At 38.0% G+C, this 27,361-nt stretch overlaps 1 protein-coding gene across 3 annotated transcripts in view; it reads right to left on the reverse strand.

Moving 5' to 3' along the window:
* Nucleotides 1-5,911: 5,911 nt before the first annotated feature.
* Nucleotides 5,912-27,361, reverse strand: part of SPPL2B (signal peptide peptidase like 2B) — a 33,511-nt gene continuing 12,061 nt past the window's right edge. The window contains exons 3-16 of one of the 3 annotated variants that reach the window (XR_008237059.1): nt 26,702-26,884; nt 25,908-25,997; nt 25,405-25,544; nt 24,434-24,576; nt 23,472-23,568; nt 23,199-23,315; nt 21,606-21,687; nt 20,660-20,734; nt 20,462-20,524; nt 19,300-19,399; nt 18,255-18,332; nt 14,166-14,326; nt 12,671-13,172; nt 5,912-12,264 (exon numbers count right to left, since the gene is read on the reverse strand). Coding sequence is in view for 2 of the 3 variants with exons in the window: in XM_052800336.1 (XP_052656296.1) it covers nt 12,885-13,172; nt 14,166-14,326; nt 18,255-18,332; nt 19,300-19,399; nt 20,462-20,524; nt 20,660-20,734; nt 21,606-21,687; nt 23,199-23,315; nt 23,472-23,568; nt 24,434-24,576; nt 25,405-25,544; nt 25,908-25,997; nt 26,702-26,884 (1,617 nt within the window). In the remaining variant the exon portion in view is untranslated. Of the gene's footprint in view, nt 13,173-14,097; nt 14,327-18,254; nt 18,333-19,299; nt 19,400-20,461; nt 20,525-20,659; nt 20,735-21,605; nt 21,688-23,198; nt 23,316-23,471; nt 23,569-24,433; nt 24,577-25,404; nt 25,545-25,907; nt 25,998-26,701; nt 26,885-27,361 lie in introns of all 3 variants that reach the window. The other 2 variants (XM_052800336.1, XM_052800337.1) reach the window with 2 other exon arrangements.

The raw sequence follows: 27,361 nt of genomic DNA on the forward strand, positions 1-27,361 counted from the left end.
TACATAACTATTTCAATGGCCAAAAATTTCTGGGTGCAAAGTACACAGCAAGGAGGGCTTTACATGAAAGGATTTCAAAGACTATTTGTTTCATTCTGCTTCCTGGGAAAGGCTTTTTACTGAGGGCATGGGAAAAACAAAGGTGAGATTTAATGGTTGTGTCTCCTGGTTCTCTTCCTGTGATACAACAGATAAGAAATGGAACAGGGACAGAAAATAACAGCTTATGGCAACTTATCAGAAATTAAGAGTTATTTTATTATCAGAACCCCATTCTGATACATCAAGGATGGGCATCACACACTCTGCAGCACCAGCCCCAAGCCACATTTTCAGTGCAGATTTCCTTTTTTCATTTTCTTTTTCTGCACTGGGAAGAGACATTTCTTATACCTGAAGGGAACAACAAAAGTATCTGTTGATTTGATTTCATTTTAAATCTTGATTTCAGAGCAATAAACCAATCCAAATAGAAAAGAGTGTAGGAAAGGAAGAAATACTCATATATAACTTTATGAGGAAATTTGAGAAAAAAAAGATTTTTTTCCATAAAATCTAATTCTGCAGTAGTGATTTTTATAAATACAGAAAACTGATGGTTATACAGCTTTTTCCTGCTAGACGTTCCCCCTTTTTTTTCCACAGAAATATTATAGAAATACTGATTGACTTGTTTACTTCTTACTAATGAAAGTTATTTGAACTTTTATAGAATTATTTTTAGTGTATGGCAGCTACTGAACAACTCTGTAATGGCCACAGCTTTGTGTCCCTTTGCTAACCTCCATCCTAGGTAAGGTACAAAATAAATATACTCTTGATATGGACTTCTGGAGGTCTCTAAACCAACTTCCCACTTGGAATAGGACTATCACCCTAGTCACTGTAGTAGATACTGTGGATCTTTTTGCCAGCTTTAAAGAGCTACTGCCTATGGCTAACATAACAGTAATAAGGAAATAGAGTGCAGTAGGCAGGACAAAAGAAACCTCCTGAAGGTCAACAAGACAAAAATTCTGCCCCTGGGATGGGCTAACCCCATGCCAGACAGTCCATGCAGCTCCTTAACGCTCTCTGCCTTACTAGTCCATCCCCATGTTGGGAGGCAAACAGATCTGGGAAGAGGCACCAGGCCAAGGCTTGCTGCTTAGGTGGTGTTTCCTTGTATCCTCCAGGGAAAAGAGGATTTCCCCTGCCCCACACAGAGGAAAACATGGAACATTTGAACAGCTGGACTAAATAGCTATGCACTAGCAGAGGACGCATACATACTTGGCCATGATGAGGCTAAAGACCATAAGAACATTTTGATGGATACCTGGGAGGCCATTTGCCCTCCTAACTTTTTTTTCCTAAAGCATCTAGATTTTTTATGGAAACCTTTTATGCAAGAACTAGTGACAGCTGTCCTGATCTGATGCATCAACCCAAAAATAAGATATAACAGTAGATTACTGCTTCTGCTCCACTGCAGTTAACCAGTGAGGTGAAAGTGAAAAAAGCAGTCCTTTAAAAATATCTGAGAAGATTGGAAGGTTCCCCTCGGCTAGAGCCAGGGGTTGTTTTGGACTTGCTCAGGAGCACCTGCTGGCAACAGGATGATTCCTAGGAGCTACTGGAGACCCATAGCACACCACATCCCAAAGCTGCATCTCTCTCCAAGTAACTCTTTTACTGAAAGCAGTAAGCAAGGGTGATGCAGACAGTCAAGTCTGTCTCGGAGGTGATACTGAAGAGAAGGAATGTGGAGACTGACAACCCATGAATATGAGAATTGTATTTAATCAGAAAAGCCTGAGATCAAAATGCAAAATACTGTATTTGCCTGAATACAATTCCCACAAAAAGAAAAATACCACAGATTCATACCTAATATTATGCTTAAAGGCTAAAGAAGTTCAGAGCTTTGTATTTTCACTCATCATAGCTATTTTTCTGTTCCGGTTACTTTCTTCCACCTCCTACTACACAACAGCACTGGGCCTGTGAATGCTGGAAATCTGGGCTGCTGCAGTTCATTATGGTGAGTGAAAAGCTCTCTCTTATCTGATATGTATGATATGCAATCTTCATTCCCTTCTAAAACAGAAAAAAAAATTAAAATAATTTGGGATACGTGGCAAGAGCTATGGAACTTGTTACACGTGAGCTGTGAGTATACAACTCAAGTGTGTCTTTCAGTTGTGGTACAGCTGGGGATCAAGGCTGTCCCTGTGTGCACAGCCAGTGCAGCTAAGTCATCAAGTCCCTAGGTGGTCCAGGAACTCCCCACTTAATCATCTGCACAGGTGAGATAATGAACTAATTTGAGACAAGGAACTGACTTGAAACTAGGCAATTGACTGAAAATCTTCACAAGAAAGTATTTGAGCAATTGGTGCAGGAGGTCTCCAGGTGGGAATTTCGGTGTGCCCTGAAGACAATCTTCAGGCAGTACCTGTGCATAGACCAATTCCTGTGCTTAATGAGCCATCAGCCTGGGTGGAGAATCCAGCCTTCCCTTCCAGAGACTCTGCCAGGGGTTTCTTGCTGCAAAACTGAGCAAGTTGTACATAGGTAAGATGCTTGTAAATAGTTGTTCCGTAGATGCAGAAATAGTCACGTAGGACAGATCTTTAGTAAATATGTGAGATAGTTGGGAGATGCTTTGAATGTAATTAAGATAATCAATAGTGATAGATCATGCAGATGTGGTACTAGTGGTAGAACCATGGGCCAGCTCTACTGTAAGAATTCAGCAGAACAGCACTTTAGGGTCTCACCTGATTTAAATCCCCCCCCATTAGAGCATTAGTCTGTGCCAAGACCAGTAATTTAGGTTTGGGTTGGGTTTTTTGTTTTAAAACAAATGCTGTGTCCATGTCTATGCAATGGATATAGTAATATAGAAGTCACACAACTTGTTCATTATGCTAATTTTGTTCTACTACACAGGTGTATGTTTAAATCTAGAATACTAGTTACTGTTTCAACTAATATAGGATGAGGTTTAGAAGACCTTAGGATGAGCTTTGTGGCCAGACTGTATTTTACTATTTACTACCCTTTATTTAACACAAAACCAGTCTTTCTGGTTTTGAACCCTCTTTCTTTGAATGGAAGTAGCTGTCTCTTGATTCCCCAGCAACAGCCCAAAGAGAAAGGCTGTCTCGCTGCTGCAACTTTTTTTTTTTTTTTTTTTTTTAAAGCCAGGCAACACAAGAAATGTCTCAATTTTTGTCTTCCTGGCTGTATTTGCATATCTAAAAGTGATATGCAGGGCATACTGAAAACCATGGGCACAAAACCACAGAGTGGAAACATACCTGTTTTCAGTTTGTACCATTCTTGGATACATCCATGACTTCCCCTGTAATTCAATAGAAATTTACTATTTTTAAAAAAGAGGGACTGTTAGTAACCACCTTCCTTCCCAAGCAATAGCACTACAACACGCAACAGATTTGTCAAAACTGATTGTATCAGTACAACCATCACATCAGGGTTATAAAAGCAGGGAAAAGAGATGACTTGCATGGACTGCTTGGTGATGTGAAACACTGTTTCTTGTATTGAGTCTTGTGCATTACCCCAAAACTTGAAAAGCCATGGGCAAGTTTTAAGAATTTTGCGTGGAATCCAGCCCAAGATGGAAGCTGTGCAGAGCGATCTTTAAAATCACAAGAGATATTTTATCGCATCCTGGTGCAAACAAAAAGAAGTAAACAACTGGATTTCAAATGTAAAGGTGATACAAAATAGCAAAATTCTGTTCAAAAATTAAGTATCTTTATTTTACAGTTTTAGAAAACTTTTACAGCTTTGAACTAAAACAGGTTAAAAGAAAGTAAATTCCAGTGTTTTTTGAAAGCAAAACAGAAGAAAAAAAACCCACTGCAATTTCAGTTGACCGGTCATTTTCAATTTTGTTTTGTTTCAACATATCTATGTATGCCTTCAATAGGCTTAATTACTCTATGAAAAATTCACTCTGCAGAAACCCTTGGGCTATTTCTCATCTCTTGTCCTAAGATTCTGTTCCCCCCACAGTTAATTTTGAAGTAGGATTTTTCCCATGTTACACCACAGAAAGAAAAAGCAAATCTACATTTGGTCACTGGAAATGCTATGTATTACAATGTATTTACAAATATAAAAAAATATATATTATGATATGCTGTGCAATTGGATACAAGACTGTAATTCAGTCGGGGGAGGGCTGATATCAAAACCATGAAGAGCTATATAGACATAGGGTGGAAAGAACCCACCCAGACTGAATTGAAAATCTGATGCACGTATTACAATAAGACCTACAGTTTTGGAAAAACAGAAATGTTTACCAAAAAGGTCTTTTACTACTTGGAAATGACATTGCTTTTTCTCTTGGTCTTCGCAATGGCTCTATCCTATTGTGAGCACAGGAAGATGTAAGTAAAGTGATATATTCAGTTCTTTGTTATTACTTGCAAAAAATAACAACAAAAAAATCTTGCTTGTACCATAGATATAAGATACTTATATCATAGATAAAAGTCACAAAATCACCGATTTATCTATCCTTGTAGATACCATGCACCAATTTTGCAAGTCATCACCTAGCAAATACTACACCTTCGACAGTCTGTGTGAAAGGAGAGTTACCCTCTTCACACAAGGGTTTCTACAATTCAGCAATCCAGTGAATTAGAACTATGAAAACTAATAGTGTATGTGATTAACTGACTAACTGACAAGGTAAATGAAATGCAAGATAAAAATCAGGAGAGGATATTCATTTTATAAGCATCCCTGACACAGCTGTTGATGACTAACTACATCCTTAAAGAGAACTAAATCCCTCATTCTTTACATCCCAGCTGCACTTCATTTCCACAGCTTCAGTTTGTTTGGCAATAGTAGCCCCTGTGCAGGAAAAATACTTGAATTGAGTTTTCACACAAGTCTTCCTACACCAGCCAACTTTCTTAGCTGGTTTTTTTTGAGTTGTTAGTGGTTTGGTTGTGTGTTGATGTTTGGGTTGGTTTTGGTTTGGTGTTTGGTTGGGGGTTTTTTTGGTTTTTTTTCTTTTTTTGTTTTTTTTTTAATTAAGGGGCCAAACTGCGTAGAAGATCTTAATAGCAAAAATATATCATAGGTTTTGGATCACAAGAAAATCCTTCCTTCAGCACCATATGAAATGAGCTTAAATTTTATTCCTCACGTGTACATATGAAGAGTTAAACGTGTGCATTTGCAAGCGCTAAAATTAACAACCCTTAGAGTTTGCACTCTCCATAACACTAGCCTATATACTATTATTTGAACATTACAAAGTCCTTCCACAGACATCAGATATTTAAAACTGTTCTACTTATAATGTTACCTCCCAGGAATAAACTTCCTCACTAAAAGCAGCTACTATCAAGCACCCAAGAAACTAGCATTAAGCAAATAGGTATCTTACTCTCATCTCATAAATCCTCTTTATACTGCTCTAAGTTTTTGTCTCCAACCTCATATCTGATCCATGTCCAAAGCACCACTAATTCAGTTTTAGTAAAGTAACACTAGCATCATTCAAATGGGAATTGCACATTGCTAGGATGTTATTAGAGCCCCAGTTCCTCCAGCACTGGATGGAGAAACTGAAGGAACATGGTTAAAAATAATGAGCAGACCATCCATGGTCAGGGCTGTAAATCCTATTTTTCTTTAAACAGTTAGGTTTTGCTTTCATATGTTGCCAGACTGGAAGTACTGGAGCTCATATTTACTGTCAGTGACTTCTAGGATCAAAAAGATTACTTTTTAGTGTTAAAAAGTGACACCCACCCTGTGATGAATGCAACACACAATCCAGGCATCAGGCTAGGCTATGGTGACCAGTTCCCAGTTGCACACTTTTCCGACAGCGCTAGAGTGCACTATGAAACAGAGATTTCTTTTTGCTCTCCCACAGCCTGTGCTGGCTCTATGAAAGTTTGAGAATCAAAAGGTTGTCGGAGAGGACAAGTGACAAAGCATGAGTTGAAGACAAACAGGCAATAGATGTTCACACCAGCACATGCAGACCATTGCCATTAACTGGCAATTAGAGAGAAATAAGGCTACCTTCCTCACAGAGGCTTGCTGCCATGTTAGAGTCTCTGGTAACATCTATGACACACTCAATTTTTTTAAGTCTCTACTGCCAGCTATGAAAAAAACAGATTCTGACCCAAACCATATTGAACTGCACCACTGCGGGTTTTTTTGGCAAGCTAAACCTGAACCACTGTTCTGAAGTTTTTGTTCAATGTGAAATGGAACAGTCAGAGCAGAATAATAAAAAGAAATGTACTGGTTTATTGCTGTGGAAAATGCATGCCAAGGATCGTGCTCCTCCCAAAACATCACCAGCTTCCTACCATCCCAGCCATTTAAAGCTTGGATCCACAATGGAGAAGTGGCAGGTTTATGGCATTTTCCTGACTACACCTATACCTTTAAGATGAAAAGAGCTATATCTAGCCTTAACAAACTTCCAGCTTAAGGAAAAAGTTATTGGATAGGAAACAGTATCAGCTATGACTCTTGTGTACAATCCAAAACTGAAGGGCTGGTCCCCTGGAAGGACCACTGAACTAACTGCACAGACTGAACAAGGTATTGCTGTTCATAAAGAGCATCACAGTCTCAGTACTGGAAATCTTTCAGCAGTTCATGACTATCAGGTGTTGTTTATCTGCTACTGCAAGGCACCCTACCAGCTCAAGTCACTAATTTTTTTTAGGAGCTAGGATGAGCTTGTTTACTTTGAGACCATGTCTCTGCATATTTTCAGCTGACCAACATTTACATTATACACCCAAAGAAAGTTCACAACATACAGTGCATGTGCATCAGCAGGAAGCAGTCCTCAACCTAAAATTTCTAGCCTACAGATCATCTCAAAGATTTCTCAGAGATAAACACCTGGATGAAATTTGCCATCTGGATCTAAACTTGCATGCTAACATGCAGGAAAATATTGTGAGAAACTTGATAAACTGTAATGCCACCTTCAGCAAAGGAAGGTGGCTCCAAATTATGCCAGGAGCCTGTGCACTTGTAACCCTTGGCTACCAGCAGATCAACAACAGGACCAACAGTTGCAATATTCCCAACAGCTGCTGGGAAAACAGAACCGAAACTGAGTCACTGCATCACACAAAGTCAAGTCCTCTACTAGTTCCTGAATTTATAGATGACTGTGCACAATATACTAGTTCCCAACTGAAGAAAATCCAATTTAAGCACATTATTTATCATCTATCACTAACCTACAAATGGCAAAACCTCATCTTTACTCCACATAATTTGAATATTTACCTGCAAAACTGGAAGAGGAAAAGGTAAAGGTGAAACACTCACAGAAGAGCACATAATTGATAAATGCAGAAGATACAAAGGATCAGTGAAGAGACAATACTCTTGTGCCAGTGCCAAAGGAAGCTTCTGGTAGCACACAAGGCTGTCCTGTTCCAAAAACGTTCCAGGGTGCCAGAAACATTCAATGCAATTCAACAAATTAAACGTACTTTTAAAAAAAATAGAAAGAGCAGTAGAAAGAGCACTGCATCTGTTTAACGTGTGCTTTGATGTTGTTTCTTTCCAGAGGATTTATGTGGAAAATATCTTTAAATTAGCAAAACAAAACCAAAAGTCTTTGTAATACAAGATCTGAATTGTCAGTCACAATGCTTGCAAAACTCCATTACAGTGCTCATAAAATGAGTGCTATGTGATAAAGTTCACGCTATGATGGCATTAAATTATAAAAAGCCTGACCCTCAGACTACGAGAGGACTAAAGCGGGCCAGGGCTTGTTCAGTGGCCCCTAACGCAAGTGCAATGACATGGCTCTTGTCTATCTGGTTAAATTCTTTACTCTCAGAACAAGAGAACAAGATGAGCTCAGCAATAGTATGCATTGGAAATAGCCCTACCCCATAGAGGTTTACATATGCTTCCCATGGCTAACCACTTAAATTGTTAGCCATACTCAGAGATTTTTCTACCACCAGCCCCAAAATTCCCTTACTATAATTTAAGTCTATTAATTCTAATGCCACCCCTACTTGAAAAAGAAAAAAAAAATTTCTTTGTTTTTCCACTTTGCAGTAGCATTTCAGATTTTTGGATATTTGTCATATATGCCCTTAGGTCTTTTCTTTGTAGTAGTTGTTTTGGACGTCTCTGGAGTAAATTCTTCCACTGGCATTCTTTTTCAGTGTCTCCTCATGCTTTCTGAGCCACCTTCACTTTTTTTCTTATCCTTTCCCTCTCCATCCTACCTAGCACCATTGGCATAGAGCCTAAACTGAAAAGGCAAAGAGCTTGGTAGTGCAACTCTGTGCTTCACGTCCTGCCAGCCAGCTGGGAAGCCACACTCTAGATAAAATACCTGAAGATTAATCTTGCCTTGTTGCTGATGTTTTCTGGACCTCTGATCATAGTTCCTGTTCTCTTCTGGACTCTCTAATAATAATGTCCTCATTTTCCTGAAGATGTAGCCCTTACAGATTTTATTTTAAAATGTCAGAGATTATATTTGTCATGGAAACAGGCACCATCTCTGCAGGCTTTGGACAAATATTTGGATCTGCTGGTATGTCTATATTTCAAGCACTTACTTGTGTCAATGTGATGCGTGTCAAGTGTCAATATGCACTAGCTGCACATTACTGCTTAGCCAGCTTATTTACCCATGAATGTACTACAAATAACATGTCAAACGATGAAAGCATATACAAAATACTGTTTTGTTAATTGATACTCCACAAAGTTGCCATTAAAAAGAAATATTACAGGGCTTTACATCCTAAACAGCCAGCATAGTGCAAGAGACCAGAAATATATGCACTACCCAACCATGGGGCTAAAGAGAAGACAAGAACAAAACTGCAGGATCTTGCACAAAAATAGCAGCATGTAAGAATTTACTTCAAGGCAACACTGTTACTGAACACTTTTTTTTTTTTTTTTTTTTTGTAATTGCCTAGGCAGGAAAAGTTCTACAAACTGTAGGGTGAGATATCCTGGAGATACTGAGCATATATATGGACCAAAGTATTGCGTTTTGAAAGAGCTTTCAAAGCAAGAACCTATAGGAGAACATCAAGACTCACAAGGCATTCTTAACAGAAGGCATACTGAGGGCTACTGTAAGAAAAGAACAGCTTCTGAAGGAAAAGCTTGACTGATTATCTGAGATCAAGACATCCCATAAAGAGTTCAAGAAATTTGGTATGGTCAATATAAAAGAAGGAGGAAAAAAAAAAAAAGAAATCAACAGTTTTCTAAATGAAGCTTTCTATTAGACATGTTAATAAACCTATTGGAAAATATGCTGTGCTGCAGATTTTGTGTCTTCTGGCATTTGTCCAAGCTTAGAGAAAACATTAAATATTTTCACAAGTATAATTCTTACATATGTGGATGTGCTCTTTTTTACTGCCACTGGTAAAAACAGAATATATTTTTGAATATTTTGTTTCTGTTTCTTTTTTAAATATTTCATTTAAAATGCTCTTCATTTGTGACAAGAAAAAGAAATATCCCCAAAATTAAAAGAGGGTTTGGGATACTTCTCCCTTACTCATCACTCAAAGTCTTTCAGGTTGCATTCTACCTTCAGCTACATTTGTGCAGCCCTTCAGGAGGACACACTCAAAACCAAACACTTGGTCCAACACACTGATATTTAGTAATTTCAGACCCCGAAAAGAATCTGATCCTCACTACTGTGATCCAGAGAGTTTTTTGGGTTGTGGGGGTTTTTTTAATTTTTTTTTAGTGGGGTTGGTTATTGTTGTTTTGATTTTTGGTTTTGTTTGGTGTGTTTGTTTTTTTTTTTTTTTTTTTTTACTAAAACAACTGCTTCCCCTGAACATATACAATTTTTCACAAATAGAATCCTTATTATTGGTTTTTTAGATAGTTAGCTAATGGCTTAGTATGTGAAACGTAAACAAGAAGCACATCAACATTACTTTTAACATTACTTTCATTACTTTGAGCGTTTTAACTCAAGTTTGGTGTGGGATATATATCTGCAATCATCAAATAAAATCAGAGTCAGCTACACTGAACATATCTTCACATTTTCCTATACAACATTAAGTTTTACATTAAGGTGGTCAGGGAGGTTTTTGAAAAACAAAAAGCCAGAGCCTTGGTTTTTGATGGAAGTGATTGAACTGCCCAAGATCAGGGTCCGAACAGTCACAGCCAAACTGGTGCACCAGGGTCACCTGATTTGTACAGTACTGGAATAGTCAAAGTATGTAACTCATTGCCAGTTTACATACTTTAACTGAAGATATTGCATTGAGTAGCTATTGTTTTTTTTTCCTGCATTGATCTTTGTAGTTTGGAGAAAAAACCACACAAAACCAAACCACACCACACTTAAAAATAGGTGGAAAGCCTCCAGAAACATAAGGTGAAGCACGTGCTCCAAGCAGACCTATCTAGAATACAATGTGAGCAAAGCAACTGTTAAATGCCTACAAGTTAAGTGTTATGAATTCTTCCATTTTAATTGAGTTATAAACAATTTGAGAAATAAACTGTTTCCTAACCCACAACATGAGAACAAATGTTAAAATACACTTTCAAGTAGATGATAAAACTTAATGCTTCATCATCAGAAAGCTACTGGCTTTTAAGTATATACAAAGCTATTCTAAATAACATTATGACTGAAAGACAATCAAGGCAAAAAACCATAGAACTTTGAGTCAGTCTCCAAACTTGTTTTCTTGCTATTTGTCAAGTTCATTATTTAAACACAAGATTGTTTTCTTAATTTAATATACGTACTTATACAATGGCTTAAATTAAGGCATAATCCAGCTGGCTGAAGTTTTCAATAAAATGTCTCTGTTGCTTTTTATTAGTAATAATTGGTTCCGATTACTGCTGGCAAAAGTAACATAGTCCATTAAAGAGGAGGTTGAAAAACAGTTCTCTTTAGTACTACCATCTTCCATTAGGGTGATTTGTAAATTAAAGGTAGTGCAGGCCTTTGGACTCAGGAAGCCTTTCAAGAAACTCACCATTAAATCAACTTACCAGACAGTGCTTGAGGCTTTAAGCAGAAGCTGGTAAAACTCTGAAGCCATAGTGTGGTTTTACAGAAAGCCTTTCACATTCTAGAGAAAGAATACTATCCACCCAATGTGAACCAGATTAAAACAGAAGTTATCATCCAAAAAGCACAGGGCAAACTTTTGGAAGACCTAGCCAAAAAGACAATGGCTGAAATTTAAGAGACAGACAGACATTAAAAGAGAGAGCTTCAGAATTCAACTCAACATGCCAACTGGAGACTCTTAATTTAAAAGCATTGCCTCTGATTGCGTCACTGTGATGATACTTTTGTAAATGACATTTCAGGCTCTCAAATACTCTTAAGAGTATTTCTTCCATGCAATTTGGAACCATATTCTAGGATCCTAGAATACTTCCATTTTCTATTTCAGTTTTAATGGGAAGTGTTTGAGGCTTTCTGGGATTGTCATTTAAGTGTAAAACAGACAACTTTGATAAAACCAAATGTTCTTAGATGGAATAAATAATATGCAAATCACATCATCCCTCTATGTGTACTAAAGTTGATGCATAAAAGACTCAATCGTGTTATACAGGAAAACACACAATTTCAGGAATACTAAGTAAGACCAGCTGCACCCCAAAGAGTTTTAAATTCATACATTTAGTCCTTCACAATGTCATGTAGCAAGAGGTGCAAAATAATAGACTAGATCACAGCCTCATTCCAGAACCTGACAGGCCATGCTTTGGCTCCTCTTGTGACAAAGACAAAACATGACTGAGGCAGTTGAGTAGTTACTGAGCAGCAAGTAGCTTTAAACCACAACTGACTATAGCACCATATGTGCTCCCTTGGGAATGAAAACAGCAGATTACTTTCTTCAGAATTAGAAACCACAACTATATTCCTTAAATGAATAACAAGTAGAAGCTCAAAACCACAAACATATGAACTTTTACTGCTTTACTTTAACATTTTCCCAATGAAAATACTGCCTATTAAGCTTAGCATAGTGCTACTACCTATTTTCTTACTTATTTGGCTTGTATTTTATTTCTAAAACATTAAACATTCTTAATATGCTTTTGCTTCCAGACAGTGTTCTGTGACAAACACTGTTTATCTTCAAAGACAGCCCCTAGAGTTCACATGAGTGCTTAGAAAGCTTCCTGTAGCTCCGTTCATCCTGCCTTTTAAACTAGACTAGTAGCCAACCCAGGTACCTGGAAGTAAAAACAAAGACAAAAAAGTTAAGAGATGCATTTAATGCACCACGGTAGTATAAATCCTTTCAGAGGCTGGTAATTTAACCATTCTCTGCATTTCCTGAATGTCAGTTTATACTAAAGCATTCCCTTGGATCAATGGCTTTGACAAGTAGGGAAAAGTAAAGTAAAAGGTGACAATAGGGAAAGTGCTAAAAAAACCTATGATGTTTCTCTCAACTAAGCATTGTAGCAGACTTGTTCAATGCTTTTCCTCCACATTAACCTACACTATGCTAAAGCAGCAAAATAGCCACACAAGCACAGAGTACTGTGTAAATAAATACTCTTAATACTACCCCGGTAAAATGAAAATGGAATGGTCAAAGGCATTCACTATTAAAATGATCATTGAAATCCATACATCAGAACCCTTGTAGAGCACCATATTTCAGAAAGATGTTTGAAGTGTATAGCTGTACCAAAGCTGGAGGCAGAACATTCATTGTTGGATTTGATGATCAGACTCCCAGTGAGGTTCCTCAGTGAATGCAAACACTACTAAACCAGTCCTAAATACATACTGGTTTTATATGGATATGTTTGTGAGGGAAAATAAGGAGTTCTTATCACATCATTTATTCCAGCTGTTTTTGCTCTCCATTTAGGCATTTGCTTTCAAGGTCGTCCTTATTCTGACCAGCTGGTTCCTCGCTCTGCGTGACTGAAATCTCTGACTGGTCCATCTTTGTGTCAGTATCAGCCAGCTCCTCTGCAGCTGAGGTGGGGCCATGCAGCTCCTTCACATGGAGGGTAGGATTGGTCATTTGCTCTGTGTCTTGTTGAGAGGCTGGTACATTGCTATCTTTGGGAAGCTCAGGGCAGTTGGCAGGAGCTATCACCAAGGGAGGCTGAGGTAGGTCTTTCTGTAAATAGAAGATCACAGTCAGAATGATGGAAAGCAAGAACTACCATGTCCAGTTATTAGGAGTCATGGTCATGCAAGATGAAGATTAAAGGTCCACCATCTCTATTCTTCTCCAGTACGGGACACATGCATACACCCTGTCTTTGTGTTTTATAGTACACAAGGGGATTTTTCTTCCAGAAATGTGTTTAATTGCTTTCTGCCTGATTGTTCCTTGTCAATTTTAGATGCGCTCTGCTGATTACGCAGCAACAGGCAAACAGCACTTTGGCACTTCATCATTCTCTGGTTTTGCCCACCTTTACTATCAGTGTACAACAACTGGCAACTTTTCCATCACATTTCAGATGATCTCAAATATTTTTCCAACAATTAAATTCAGTTCTCTAGAGGAAAGTTGTGAAGGTTATCACAAATAGTTGAATAACAAAACTCATGGGGGGAACCTCTAACTTGATAGATTTGCCCTTCAAGTAATTATTCAAATCTATAATCATGCATCATGATAGAAATTATTCCTTTTGGAATCAAATTAATTTCACTTCTACCACAGTGAAACAAAGTGATAATTTACTATACTGAGCTAGATTTCTAACTTCATAAGCTGTAGGCTATTGAAAAAATATGAAGAAAAATATTTTTAAGGATATATTTTATGTAATACTATAAAACATTACATTTTATATATTTAATATTTTACCCATAATAAATAATAATACTTTCAACAGAGATCAAAAGAGTAAAATTATGGCAGAATCAAGAAGGATAGACAAGGTCTACTTTAATTTTCATTAGCCAGTTTAAGTGGTCATAGACATTAAAAAAGGAAAATGTTACTGAGGCAAAAAAGTATGTAAAAAAAGCAAACAAGCAAAACAAAAATCTTTGGTTTTGTTTGATAATACTGCAATATTTTACTCAACTTTAATTCTAGTTAGGTTTTTATAATATTAGTATTTCTTGAAGACACTCATATCAAACTGGTATTCACCGCAAAGCCGCTGCCCGTCCAGAACATTGCAAGCTCCTTTCTCCAAAGAGCCACAGCAAAGCTTGTGAGAAGAGTACAGGGCACCAAGTAGAGGAGAGCGGGCTGGCCCATCTGCATCAATGCCAAGGCAACAAAGGTCACAAGGAGGCCTATGCCATATGCTGGAAGGAAACAAAACGAGCAAAACCCAGTTATTCAGATACAGCTCTGCTCAAGAACAACTAAATAATTAGCTAGATGAGCATTCTAACAGAAACTTTTTTCAAGTAGTATGTAAAACAACATCTCCAGAATTTTTTCATGCCTCTTTAGACACAATGTATTATACACACAATGTAAGCTTGGAATAGTGCTTTACTTAGAGATACTACAGACTTTCTACCCATAATAACATGTCGTGAAAGTAGTGTGATCGGCCTAGTCCACGCTGTGCAATTAAATCATTACCTTAAGCAGTTTGAGAAAGGCAAAACAAACAAGTGAAATTTTGTGCCGCGTATTTACGAATTCAGATACAGACAATTATTTTGACCATTATAACATGTGCTTCTTGTTTGGCTTGGCTTTGGCTGTTTCTTACCATCCTGCAGCACCCCTAAAAAACCTGCAAAAAAACCAACAATCCAGCTGTATGTTATAATTTGTTATTACTTTCTATTTAATTTCTGCATATATTCTGCAAAAATTATTACATCAAACAGAAGCAGCTAGGATCTCATAACGTAATTAATTTCAATTACACTTTCAGAACAATGAAGCTAAAACCAACTGATTTTTATTCAGGAACTAGATGAAGAAGGATATTGAGGTGCTGGAGAGTGTCCAAAGAAGAGCAACGAAGCTGGTGAAGGGTCTAGAGAACAAGATTTATGAGGAGCGGCTGAGGGAACTGGGGTTGTTTGGCCTGGAGAAAAGGAAGCTTGGGAGAGTCCTCATCGCTCTCTACAACTACCTGAAAGGAGGTTGTAGCGAGGTGGGGGTCGGTCTCTTTTCCTTGGTAACAAGCAATAGGACAAGAGGAAACAGCCTCAAGTTGCACTAGGGGAGGTTTGGATTGGAAAAATTTCTTCACTGAAAGGTTTATCAAGCATTGGAACAGGCTGCCCAGGAAAGTGGTTGAGTCACCATCCCTGGAGGTATTTAAAAGACATGTAGATGTAGTGCTTAGGGACATGGTTTTGTGGGGGACTTGCGTGACAGATGCACTCCCTGCCCCCCTCCCCTTAACCAAACTAGCAGTAGTTTGGTACAGGCTCCAAAAGAGGTAAAGGCCTGAGCCGTAGCCAGGCAAGTCCTCTAGGAAATCCACAAAAGGAGCAGAGAGACACAGTGAGCACTGATCATGCAATTAACACATGAATAGCAGGTGGTTTTTCCAAGCCTCATTTATTGAGGAACAAAGAAAATTGTGGGTACAAGGAGTCTCTTGCATACCTCTCCCATGGTATGCAATTTGACTATGAGCCAACCAACCGCTTTATCCCATACATATGGCAGCCTAAGTGAGCCTTCTTTGAGCTCTCCCTGCTAGACAGCATGGCTGCATGGTGGTGATCTCCCCTTGAGTTCAGACACCTCTTGGGGTTACTCCTCTAAGCAATGAGATCCTTTTACCAATGCCAGATTGTTGGATGAGCCCAATTTGAGTTCTCCCTGGACATCAACTGGACTGCATGCCAGGCAACTCTCCCCTTGAGCAGGGACACCTCTCAGTGTTAAGAGATATTAGTAGTTTAGCTTAAATAAGTAAGTTTTAAAATAGAATGAACCACTTAGAGGTATAACATTGTGTGATTTAGTATGCTGTTTGCTTAGCTTTACTTAGCATGAGTAACTAGATTTGCTGAAGCCTTAGGCCTCAAGCTGTAAACTTTCACCTAGATTTGCTGAACTTACTGAACTTGTACCTACTCAAGCAAAACAAGGTCTCCAGAGCCAGCGCAAACCAGGAGATAAGGAGGCTACAACTGTCAACAGCACCTGCAACCTGACAAGATAACAGCCTGTCTGGAGACAGTGAAGGAATCCAATAAGGGGTCAGAAGATCTCAGACCAGAATCACTACTGGAGTGTGAAGAATGCGTGAGGGGCAGGTGAATAGTCTGTAAGGGTATAATTGCCCAGGGACTTCTTTGTTCAGGTCCCACCCTGGAGGCACCCAGCTCAAGCCAATCCTGCTGCTGTACCACTCTATAAAATTATTTATTTTTTTAAAATTTGATGCCTGAGTCTCTGCTTCAGGAAACCTAGGGTTCTATGGAGCAAACTAACATCGCACTCCTGCATGGAAGGCACTTCTTTAACATCAAGGTTTGAGATTACTTACCTGAGACTAAGAGACCCCTTATTTGCAACAGAACCTCAGTAAGTGACTGATAGCATGCTGAATGAATGTCTAATGAAATCCATGTAGCTAATTCCATTAGCCATAAACTGTTAGCCAAGTCTGGGACTAAGTCTGGATCCAGCCGCACCTAGACTCCTCTCTGAAATGGAGTTTAGAAAGCAAGAGGGTCCACTCTGAACCTCATGACTCAATGGGAGGGTCTCCCTTACCTTTTTGCATCTCTGGTCTCTCTGTAAATCAATTGATTCTAACTTGATTTTCCTTTTTATGTTTCTTCCATGTAGTAAGTAATAGTGAATCTTGCCATCAAATTCTGTTAAGTTGCACTTTTACAAATTTATGTTAAAATCACTTTTGCTAATACCTTTGACAGTGATTCTTTAAGTGATCTAAAACACTCGTCTGTGACAACTTGGTAGTGCTAGCTTTACAGTTGGACTTGATGATCTTAAGGGTCTTTTCCAACCTAAACAATTCTATGATTAGAATACTTGATAACTTTTTGCAATTCTTCCAAAGTGTTTTTTTCAGGGCACATTATGTTATTACTGAGAGTTCCTTATATCTAGTTGAAACATTTCTTCTTGTGACTTAAGTCCATTGCCTCACATCTTATCCTTGTGCACCCGTAAGAAAAGTCTGTCTTTCTTCTCTGCATCCTCACATTAGGTAGCTGTGGACAACAACAGAAAGTCCTCTTTGCCTTCTCTTCTTTTAAAATCATGTGCTCCAGCCCTCAGCCATCTTGATGGCCTCCACCAGATTTACTCCCGTATGTCAGTCTGTCTTGCACCAGGGATCCTGGTTAAGGCTCAGTCTTAACTGCCAAATTGAGGGGAATAATCACTTCTCTCATACTGCTGACTCAATCTTGCTAACACAACCCTGTACATGGTTAGTGTTCATTGCTGCAATAGTACACTGCTGACTCTTCATCGGTACAATATTTTTCTATCAATTTCTGTAAATGTGTTTTGAAAGTACCAGGTAAGACAACAGTTTCATTTAAGTATATACAAGAGGAAATTATGTAAGATTTGGTACATTGAAATAAAAGCATCTCTCTAACCCTGCTATAAGTCTCCAAGAACCCAGCTATGTTTTCAAAAGAATTTCTAAAGCAGATTTTCATGAAAATTTTTCATGACATTAACTGCAAGCATCTTAAGTCTTTGCTAGCATAAATACTTTGTAACAAAGCCAACAGAAATCTGTAGGATCCTATTCATCAGTTGTCTTTTAAGTCCATGGCGTGTAACTCTGTGGATTCTACATACTAAAGTAAAACTAATTTAGAGGTGTTACAGCCACCATAATACAACTCGTTGCATCATAGGTCACAGATTTTTAGAATACACAAAAAGTTAAGAACAAAGTCAAAGGAAGACATGCCTAACCTGAATTCTCATATGCAATAAACTCAAAGATTCATGAATCAAGAAACCAGAATGAGTAGCTAAGCATGTATAAAGATAGTGTAGATGTAAGGGTTATAGTGAGACAAGCCGTGGTAACAAGAAGCTCCCCTTATATACGGCAGACAAAACAGCTCAGGAAAATAACATAAGATAACTTGGTGATGGAAGCTCTAGCCTCAAAAGTACTTAGCTAAAATATTTGTTTAATAATAAAAGGAGGAGTAGAATAAAAACACCCAAACTACGTAATAGAAGATCAATGGTACACTTTTAAAGGGAGCAACCCCTGTAGGTATTGTGTTCAGGTGTCACACTTATACGTACCTATTGTGCAGGCTACAAAATAGACTCTGGACGACTGCACCTGAATATCAAATCTATGGCAATAGGCTACTAGTAAGCCTAGGAAAGGAAAGAACAATTACAACATGCTTTCAACCATTCACACATTAAAATACTCAAACCCATCAAATTATCTAGGAACTTAAGATTTTTTTTTTTTTCCCCCTCAACATTTACTTAAACACAGGGTTGCCCAAGTACTATGACAGCATCACTCAGGAGGCTGCACAGCTTACAAAATAGTTACATGATAACACAAGCTCAGTACAACAGAATCACTCCGATAATAAAATTAACATCTACAAATACACAGATCCTAGATACAAAATGTCATCCCATCCCTAATAAACAGCTGTAAAAATACAGTGTTCACAACAAGAATGAGAGTAAGTTCATCCCTTCCAGCTCCTAGTAAAGACAGTAGAAATTTATTGTTAATAACTATGCCTGTTATAGGTCACGGGGAGGAGGGGCACGGACAGGGATGACACAGTTCATAGTTCCCAAAATATAAGAAAATAAACAAATGATTTCTCAGAAGAAATCTGACAATCAGAAGATGCATACTTGTTTTCACCTGCAGTGGTGCCAGGCATACTTTCACATACTATCTAAAGTCAAATTTGAGAGAAGGTGTGGTAGAAACACTGGATGTTGCATGACTGACAAAATTAGGAAGTTTTGAGTGGTCAGGTACGTGTGTACTCAAATAATATGCAAATGGACAAATAATTTCCTCTATTAAAGATGTTTTATACTATAAAATTAGTTGCTAAATCAACTCTTGAGATTTCTCTACATTTGACATTACGGCATGTGAAACTGAACCGTAAGATTAATTTAATGCATTTAATTTCTTATGGTAAAAGTGAATAGTGCAGAAAAAAACCCCATAAAAGATATACGTATAAATTTATCAGCTTTATAGTAGTCAAATCAAACTTCCCACTTGAAGCGGAAGTACAAGCAGAATGAACTAATATGAGTGTGCAACAAGTAAAATTCTTAACATGCTAAACAAAAATACCTGGAACTAAAATGTCTCCAAATCCTAGGAGAGAAAAAGGCCTGTCACACAGAGCCAATGGTGAAGAGTTCAGTCGTGGAACCTTCAGGACCATTGGGAGCTTGGAACGAGAGAGACACATGCCTTATGAAAAGCTGTTTTCTCTACATACTGACACCATCTACCAGAACTTGTTCCTGTTGTACTGAAACCGTAGACTTCAAATACAGCAAATGTATCTTTTTTAATATTATAGATCCTTAAAATCTTTTATTAATATTACTGACAACAAAATGTATTTGAGATAGGAGTGATGAAATACTTTCTAAATCAAACAGCTAAGACAACTCCCCGTGACAGACATCTCAAAACACTGTATTAATTTCAAAGTCCTCACATGCAACAGGGTACACCAACTCTGCTTTAACTGCAGGAACATAAAAAATTTAGGTAAACTGCTACATGCATAAGAAATAACCATTTCTATTTCAATCTGCTGGTTGCAATGAAAGTCTCAAAAGAGTAAAGACTTGAATAATTTTAAAGACTTTTTTCCCCCCAAGCTTTCCTATTTATGACATAATTTGCAACATTGAGGGACAGTACGGCAAAGTTCATTGCAAACATGTATTCTCTTTAATACAGTACATTAAAGAATCACATCATGTTGTACAGCTCGGTGCATACAGCTGGCTCCTGTCAAACAGTACAGAACTATACCAACTTCTGTTTTCTTTCTGTCTCCAATTCGTGTTTCTCTCCTTTGCCTATAGCCTCAGCTTTTCATAAAGCAATTATCAAAACAGGGAAGGAGGGGGAAGAGACAGACTGATCATATAAGTTTTATCTCTTTAGGTAAAAATGGATATGCTTCATTAGCAATAAAAGTTCTATTTACAAACATGGTCATGTTTTTGCGAAGCTGAGCTAATGAGCTGCCTTGTACTCAAACCCTCTTAAAGCAAGATAAGATAAGACCAAAGCTCTTGTGATGAACCACTAAAAGTCTGCCTTGCCCCCCATGTTTGGTGTAGTTTTCCAGAGAGCTAAGGAGTGCTTATTTCCACATTAAATTCTTTTCGGACTGGCATCCCCATTTCAGCTTTGTGGTCTTTGAATTTTAGAGAAGTTGAAAATGTAATAGCTGGAAGTTAGTGCTGTATTTTCAGACTGCATACAGTACCTTTTCATGAGTGGCAGAATCAGACGGGCCTGCAGCCACCTCTACCATTATACTCTCCCCAGTCTAAAGAAAAAAAGGGGAAAATTTGTAAGTCAGCACTTCACTCACCAGGTCTGGGATCATTTAGGAACACACAGAGAAACAGGTCATTACAGTTTGCTCTGTGACCAGCAGGCGCTAGAGAAATACTTTACTTACCTTTGTTAGAAAAGGTGTGATAAATACAAAGAATACATCATACACAAAAAGAACCAGGAGGAGCAAGGTACAACCCTGAAGGAAGAGACAATATACTTGGTATTTACATACTGTGCATTAGGAAACAGCAAAGAATTAATAATTAGCAACTTAAGACTATGCAAGGCAAAAGCTAACAAGCACTAAAACAAGTCACCACGTATTTTTCTTAACTCCTAAATATTTTAGATGGAGGAATCGGGTCTCACATGCACCATATAAAAGAAAGTAATTCTTGGGCACAAAATTACATGTTAGTCCCTAAAATTTTTTATCACGTAAAATCTGGAAATGGTGCTGTTTCAATTTGTTAGGAAATATTAAGAAGATCTGCATTTCCTCTGGAGGATGCTAGGCATAGCTTGAAACAGTATCCACATTACTTTGGCCAGTCTGTACAAAGAAACAAATTTATAGGTGAAGGTAACTTGAAGCAGAGTTTGAAGAGCTGCCTAAGGGGCAACTAAATGACTGATACTGATTTTCATCTTAGGATACTGAATAAGTTCTGGAAGATTTGAAAAAAACACCAGAATGATGCATCAATTGTGTGTCAAACTTGAAAACAAAACAAAACCCAACCACCCCCCCGCCCCCCCCAAACCAAACCACAACAAAAAAACCCCAAAACACAAACCAACCCCCCACCCCGCCAAAACCCACAAGTGAGTGTGTGGTGTGCGATTTACTATTAGTCAACACTCTGCAGAACTTCAAGTTACCAAACACCATGCATAACAATCACATGCCACTTCTTGGTCTACAGTATACTCATTACATCACTCTCTTCCAAGCTACCTATGAACACAAGCGCATTTCCAAGCCAATGTACTCCATTAGAAGTGGCTCCTCTGTTCAGCTATATACAGGCAAACATCCTCTTTTTACAACTGTTTAACTTTCATACCTTAAATGTAGGCAGGCGAATTGTTTTCAACATGTAAAGACAGAAAGCGATTCCTAAAGCATCTTGCAGAACCCAGGCCCACCTAAAGAAAGAGGAGAGCAACTTTTTCACAGGAAACAATAGGAAAGCCATATCAAGCCTTGTCCTCAGTAAGGACCCGCTTGGGACAAAAAAACTTTATTAAAAGTACTTGCTTGAAATCAACATTGCTGTCAGCATGGATTCACAAATGGGAAGTTGTGCTTGATCAACCTGAAAACCTCCTACAGTGAAATGACTGATTTGGTAGATGAGGGAAGAGCAGTGGGAGTATTGTCTATCTAGACTTCAGTAAGGCTTTCCCACTGAGAATCTCCCATAAGATCCTCATAGAGAAACTGAGGAAGTGTAGGCCGGATAAGCAGACACTGAGGTGGATTGAAAACTGGCTGAATGAGGTCAGTGAGTACCAAAATAGGAAGTGCTGGGGTCCTTTAGCCTGTGTATATGTGTACACCCTTGTGTGCTGAGGGAAGCCTACAGTTGGGGCTATTTCTTGATTGTGTTTTGCAAGTTAGGTATAGAAGCACCAATGCTCTTTGCTTTATTCTTGATCGCTAGGATCAAAGAAGTAGGATTTGAGATACAAAACACTAAGGCTTCCCCAAAATCACTAAAGTGTACATGCAGATGAGAGATTATGCTGTTGTGATCAATACCTGAGCACTTGCTGATGGAGCTTTGTGCAGGAGACGCTCAGGTCCACTCCATCTTTGAGGTAGAAAATGGATTTCCTAGTCCTAAATATCCCAGGTTGGAATAGCTCTATAGTACTTCTGTACTCCTCAGTCTGACACTTATTTCTCTAAAAAGGTGTTTCAAAGCTGATGCTTCCTGGATTTATGAGTTCTGTCAGTGAATGATCCACAAACTTAACACAGAAAACTGACCCCACAAAGGCAGTAACAGGCATCCAAGGCACAAGCAAGACATCTTTGGTACCATCAGCAGAAACACAAGCCAGCATTTCAGTTCCAACACAGAATCCCCGACAGAGGGACTAAGGAGATGAACACATGTACATATATGGGGAAACCTGAGCATCTGGGAGTGAGGTAAGGGGTAAAAAAAACCAAACAAAAACAAACCACCACAACAAAAAACTAACTAAAGTGATAAGAACATGCTATAATTAGGTACTGCAGCAATACTGGACATGGAATTATTTACTCATACCAGTCAGCTGAGAGAAACTAAAGATCTGACGAGCTTCACAGCTCTTACTCTCTCTGAGAAAACACACACGCAGACCATGAAGTAGTAAGTTAGACAACTTGTGTCCAACTTTCTATACCACTTCTGAAAAAGCTGTCTTAAGCCAAAGATCAGAATATGGACTGGGACTCAGAAATTCAAGCTTAACAAGAGACAGTTTTCTGTAACTTAAACCAACAAGACTAAGATGAAGTACATAAGGAACAACTTCTGCCCAGGTCTCTAGTTTCTTTCCTGTCACTCCTAAATTCAGGATAAGTTTAGGCTTCTACAGATGTCAGTTATTTATACTATAAAGCATATTACATTTCTAGCACAGAAAATAAAGCGTACACTTACTGATCTTCATTTCTGAAGATTCCCCAGACTATGCTGACAGAGATACAAAGTATTGCCAATAGCAACATCCGGACCTGTGGACGCTTGTGAAAATAAGGCAAGTTGTTGTCTGGGATTCTGAAAATGAAACACAACAAAGCTACCGTTGTCTATGTAGTTACACTCCTCCTTTATAAATGTTTTTAAGTATGAAATCACCTTGTAAATCCCATACCTACCCTACATTATAAAAACTTAATTTTGCCTATTAAAGATTTAGAACTTGCCACGTACCTACACTTTCCCAAAGGGAATCTTCTTACAAAGGGAGACAGACAACTGTAAAGACCAATTGAGGCAGCCAGGCAGAATATTCCTATGATAACATAGACTGAGAAAGAAAAAGCAGTAAGTCCAAGTAGGATAAGTTAAGAGATGCTTTTTTTCATATCCTGGCTGAATAAAGAACAGGCAATCAAAAAACCTGAATGAGAAACAAGGCTTACATTTCACCAGTAAACGTTGAATTCAGAGATTCAAATGACTGTTAATTAAATTTATGCTCTTTAACTATCTAATTCTAGCTCATTTTACTCAGGTGTACTTTATGCAATAGTTACTTCAACAAATCAAAACCTCTGTGCTAATATTTTAAAAATCATTAAATCATAAGCCTAAAAAGGCAATTTATGGTGAAGTGTTTATCTTCTCATTATGAGTATAGATAAGCATTATAAGGGAACTCACTTAGCAGCAAAATGAATTAATACAGATGGGATGAATCTTTCAGAACTTCCTCAGAAATATGAGGACTGAAGTTCCAGTGCATTAGGCTCTCATGCTCTTCTGTCAATCAATTTGATAAGTGATCAGTAGAAACTTATAATCTTTATAAAGATAAAAAAATTGATCCTGGATCCCTTAACTTAACTTCAAATTGAACAATAATAGAAAGACAAATATAGGTTTGAGAACACCTTTGACAAAAAATAAAAGGTGGAAGACATTAAGTCTGTATCTACTTAATAGGCTTCAACATTTGAAAAGCTCTATGGTCACCTAATCCAACCTCACTAAAAGCAGGTATAGAAATCTACTTGGTGGGTTTTCTTACAGGGTTTTGAATCATGTTGGGATGAAGAAACATGGCAGAAGACAGCCATTTCATAATTATTTTCACAGTAAAAATGTTCTTTAAACTATGGCAGCCTTGTGATATTGAAGATGTATCAATACAAATACAACTTTAAGAGTACCTAAGTGGTCATAGAAGAAATAAAGGAGGACCAGCATTGAGCAGCACATCACTACAAATACACAGATCATTATTGGAGTCACATCAACTGTTTCATCATCATGTTTCTCTGCCCCATCATCACGTTTGTGCTTCATGTACCGCCTGAAAGAGTAACATGGCTATAATCAGTCCATTCCTTCTGCAACAAAGTATATAAAGGGCACTGAATCTTCAGGGAGAACTACATGGGGTTGGAAAACATGACAACACCAATGCCTGCATTGATTTCCACTCAAGTCGGTGGAACTCCACATTTTGCATGGATGTATGAACATCAGACATAACACAATGCATAAAACAATAACTACTGCATTAGTTTATCAAGAGTACTATTCCTCATTCACTAGGAACTCAACAGAATCCTGAAAATTACTGCAGAATAATTTGTTGACTTCCAAAGAAATCCTAAAGTCAGGTTGTATATATATAAAGTAAATGTTAAAAGTAAGTGTGTCACAGACAACCTCCTCTGCCCAACTCCACCTACTGGCAAAAAGTAACCATAAAATTTCAATAAAAGATTCATAATAAACATAGTATATGTTAGCCACCTACTCAGTTTGTTTTGCACTATACTAGTAAAAACATTTTTTTTTTTTTTATATTTTTATGGTGGATTTTTGCAAAAGCCCAAATAGGAAGCCTATTACTATCCAATTTTCCTTCTGAACTTCTCAAATGCTTGGCTTTTTGACAAGGCAAAACACTAAACTGCTACATGCAAATTACATTCTAATAATTTCATACAGTGACAAAGCCAATACCAGGCTCAGGGCCTTTCAAATGTCACATCAGCATTTTTCCATTCTGGTTATATAGACAGTCTCTAAATCTCATTAGGAGAGCTACCAGGTGATCTTTAGATAAATACCATTTTTTTTTCCTGTGAGAAATACAAGAAAACCGACATACTGCATTCCAGTTACTCACTTTTTCACATCTCTGCTTCCTGCCCAGTAGCCTCCAATTGCAACAGTCCCCACAGCCATGACAAATATAATCACCATGTTATAGTCTAGCACAGGCTCATTTGGTGCGTACATTGCCCCTTTCACTGAGCTGCCGAAACTCTGCGGAGGTAAGTACAAGTTATGAAGAACTTCCAAAAAGCTACCTTAGCAATGGTTCAGTTATTTAGTTTACACTAAGCAACCTCAGAATCAAACTTTATTATAAATACTTAAGAGCAATCTATTGGCTCTACTATTAGTGATATTTATTTCCAGCCCCAGACTCCATTTTGATCTTATTCTGAAAATGAGAAATAACCTCCCAAGAGATTCACTTTTTTTTTTTTCAAAACATAATAATGCAATCTTCAGGAATACAACTCTCTACAGATTCAAAGCTCTTAAGATGGACTTCAAATACTGTTGAGCAGTGACTCATTTAAAGGAGATAATATAAATTGGAGCATTTAGTATCAAGTTTACCTTGCCAATATCTAACATATCAGTATAGCTGAGCAGAGCCACAGGAATATCAATCTCTTCATATTGACTCCTGTTACCCCCAGGAGGAACCTGAAAGACAGTTCAGACCAGGTAAGAACATCCATTTCTGCAAATACTTCTACTACTTCAAAAGGGTTGAAGTTGCAAGTTCTGTTTCTGTTAACTTGGAAAATATTCTAGAAAGGAACGTAATGACAGCAAAAACTCAAAGTCAAAATGTATGCCTGTTTCCAGTAAAATATAAGTCATTAAAGACTGTAACAGCAAAATGCAGCAACCAAACTTCAAGCAGTATCTTTTGCACATCAGGGTCATGGTTTTATGACTGATGTGTGCCTCTAGTATTGACTACAGTATTCAAAACTACTAATTTTACAAAACATACACTGGTGATGCTCCAGCTGAATCTAAAGCACTAGATTAACTGTGCTCTAAATCTCATTGAAGGTAGTAGTACGAGTCAAGAAACCAACCTCCTTCTTTGATTCCAGTATTTCATATGACATAAGGATAATTCTGAGCCCTTGACTTGAAAGTTACGTGGGCTTTACGCAGCACTCCTCCTACTTAAATGAGCACCTCCTCCTGTTTCATTAATCCTTCCTTCAGATTATTTCCACACACCACTATGCAATGTACATATACGCATAAACACACACACATATATTATTTATTTTAAAGAGGAGCATCAGTCACCAGCAATGAGCACTGAAGACAAGACAATATCTAACATCAGAGGAGTATCAGCAATATAGAAAGACAGAAGGACTTACCAGTCTCTCTCTACTAACGATCAGCAGCCCACGAGCTCCATTTATCTGAGCAAGCCTCACTTTCTCATAGAAGGTGCAATTCCCTCGCATCACCATGGGGATTTGGTTATTAAATCCCCCATCAGGTACATCAGAAGGAGAACACAAAACAGATGCTGTCTGATCCTGCAGTTGCAAGAGTGACTGAAAAGAAAGAAAATAGTTAAATACATATATATAAAATACAATTATAAAAGAAGTCAAGAGCAGAAACCACAGAGTATCTAAAGGGTAGTTGAGAACTTTCAAGTAATGGAGTGATATTCTCAGAGAAACTTGAAAGTTGGAACAATGCATCACTCTAGTACGTAGAGTCCTGCCTTGCTTCACCTTTTAGTACAAAATTCCGCTGGTAGTAAAATTTGGGTTATGATCTGCACTTGCAGTGTTTTCTTCAGCACTGTTGCTATTCTGATGCATGTATCCAGGATGCAGGAAGAGTACAGCAAAGTCTTATAATTGCTAGGGTGGCACAGAGTGGCAGGCTGAGATTACGTAGCGTATGAACAGCTAGAAACACAAACACAAGCTAAGGTAAAGTACAAAAGCACAGGCAACAAAAATAAACTCCATTTTGAAACCAAGCACATGCAGTTAGCTGAGATTTTGGATCCTAAGCAC

This window comes from Harpia harpyja, chromosome 11 (genome assembly GCF_026419915.1).
Source record: "Harpia harpyja isolate bHarHar1 chromosome 11, bHarHar1 primary haplotype, whole genome shotgun sequence".
NCBI classification, from domain to species: Eukaryota; Metazoa; Chordata; class Aves; order Accipitriformes; family Accipitridae; genus Harpia; species Harpia harpyja.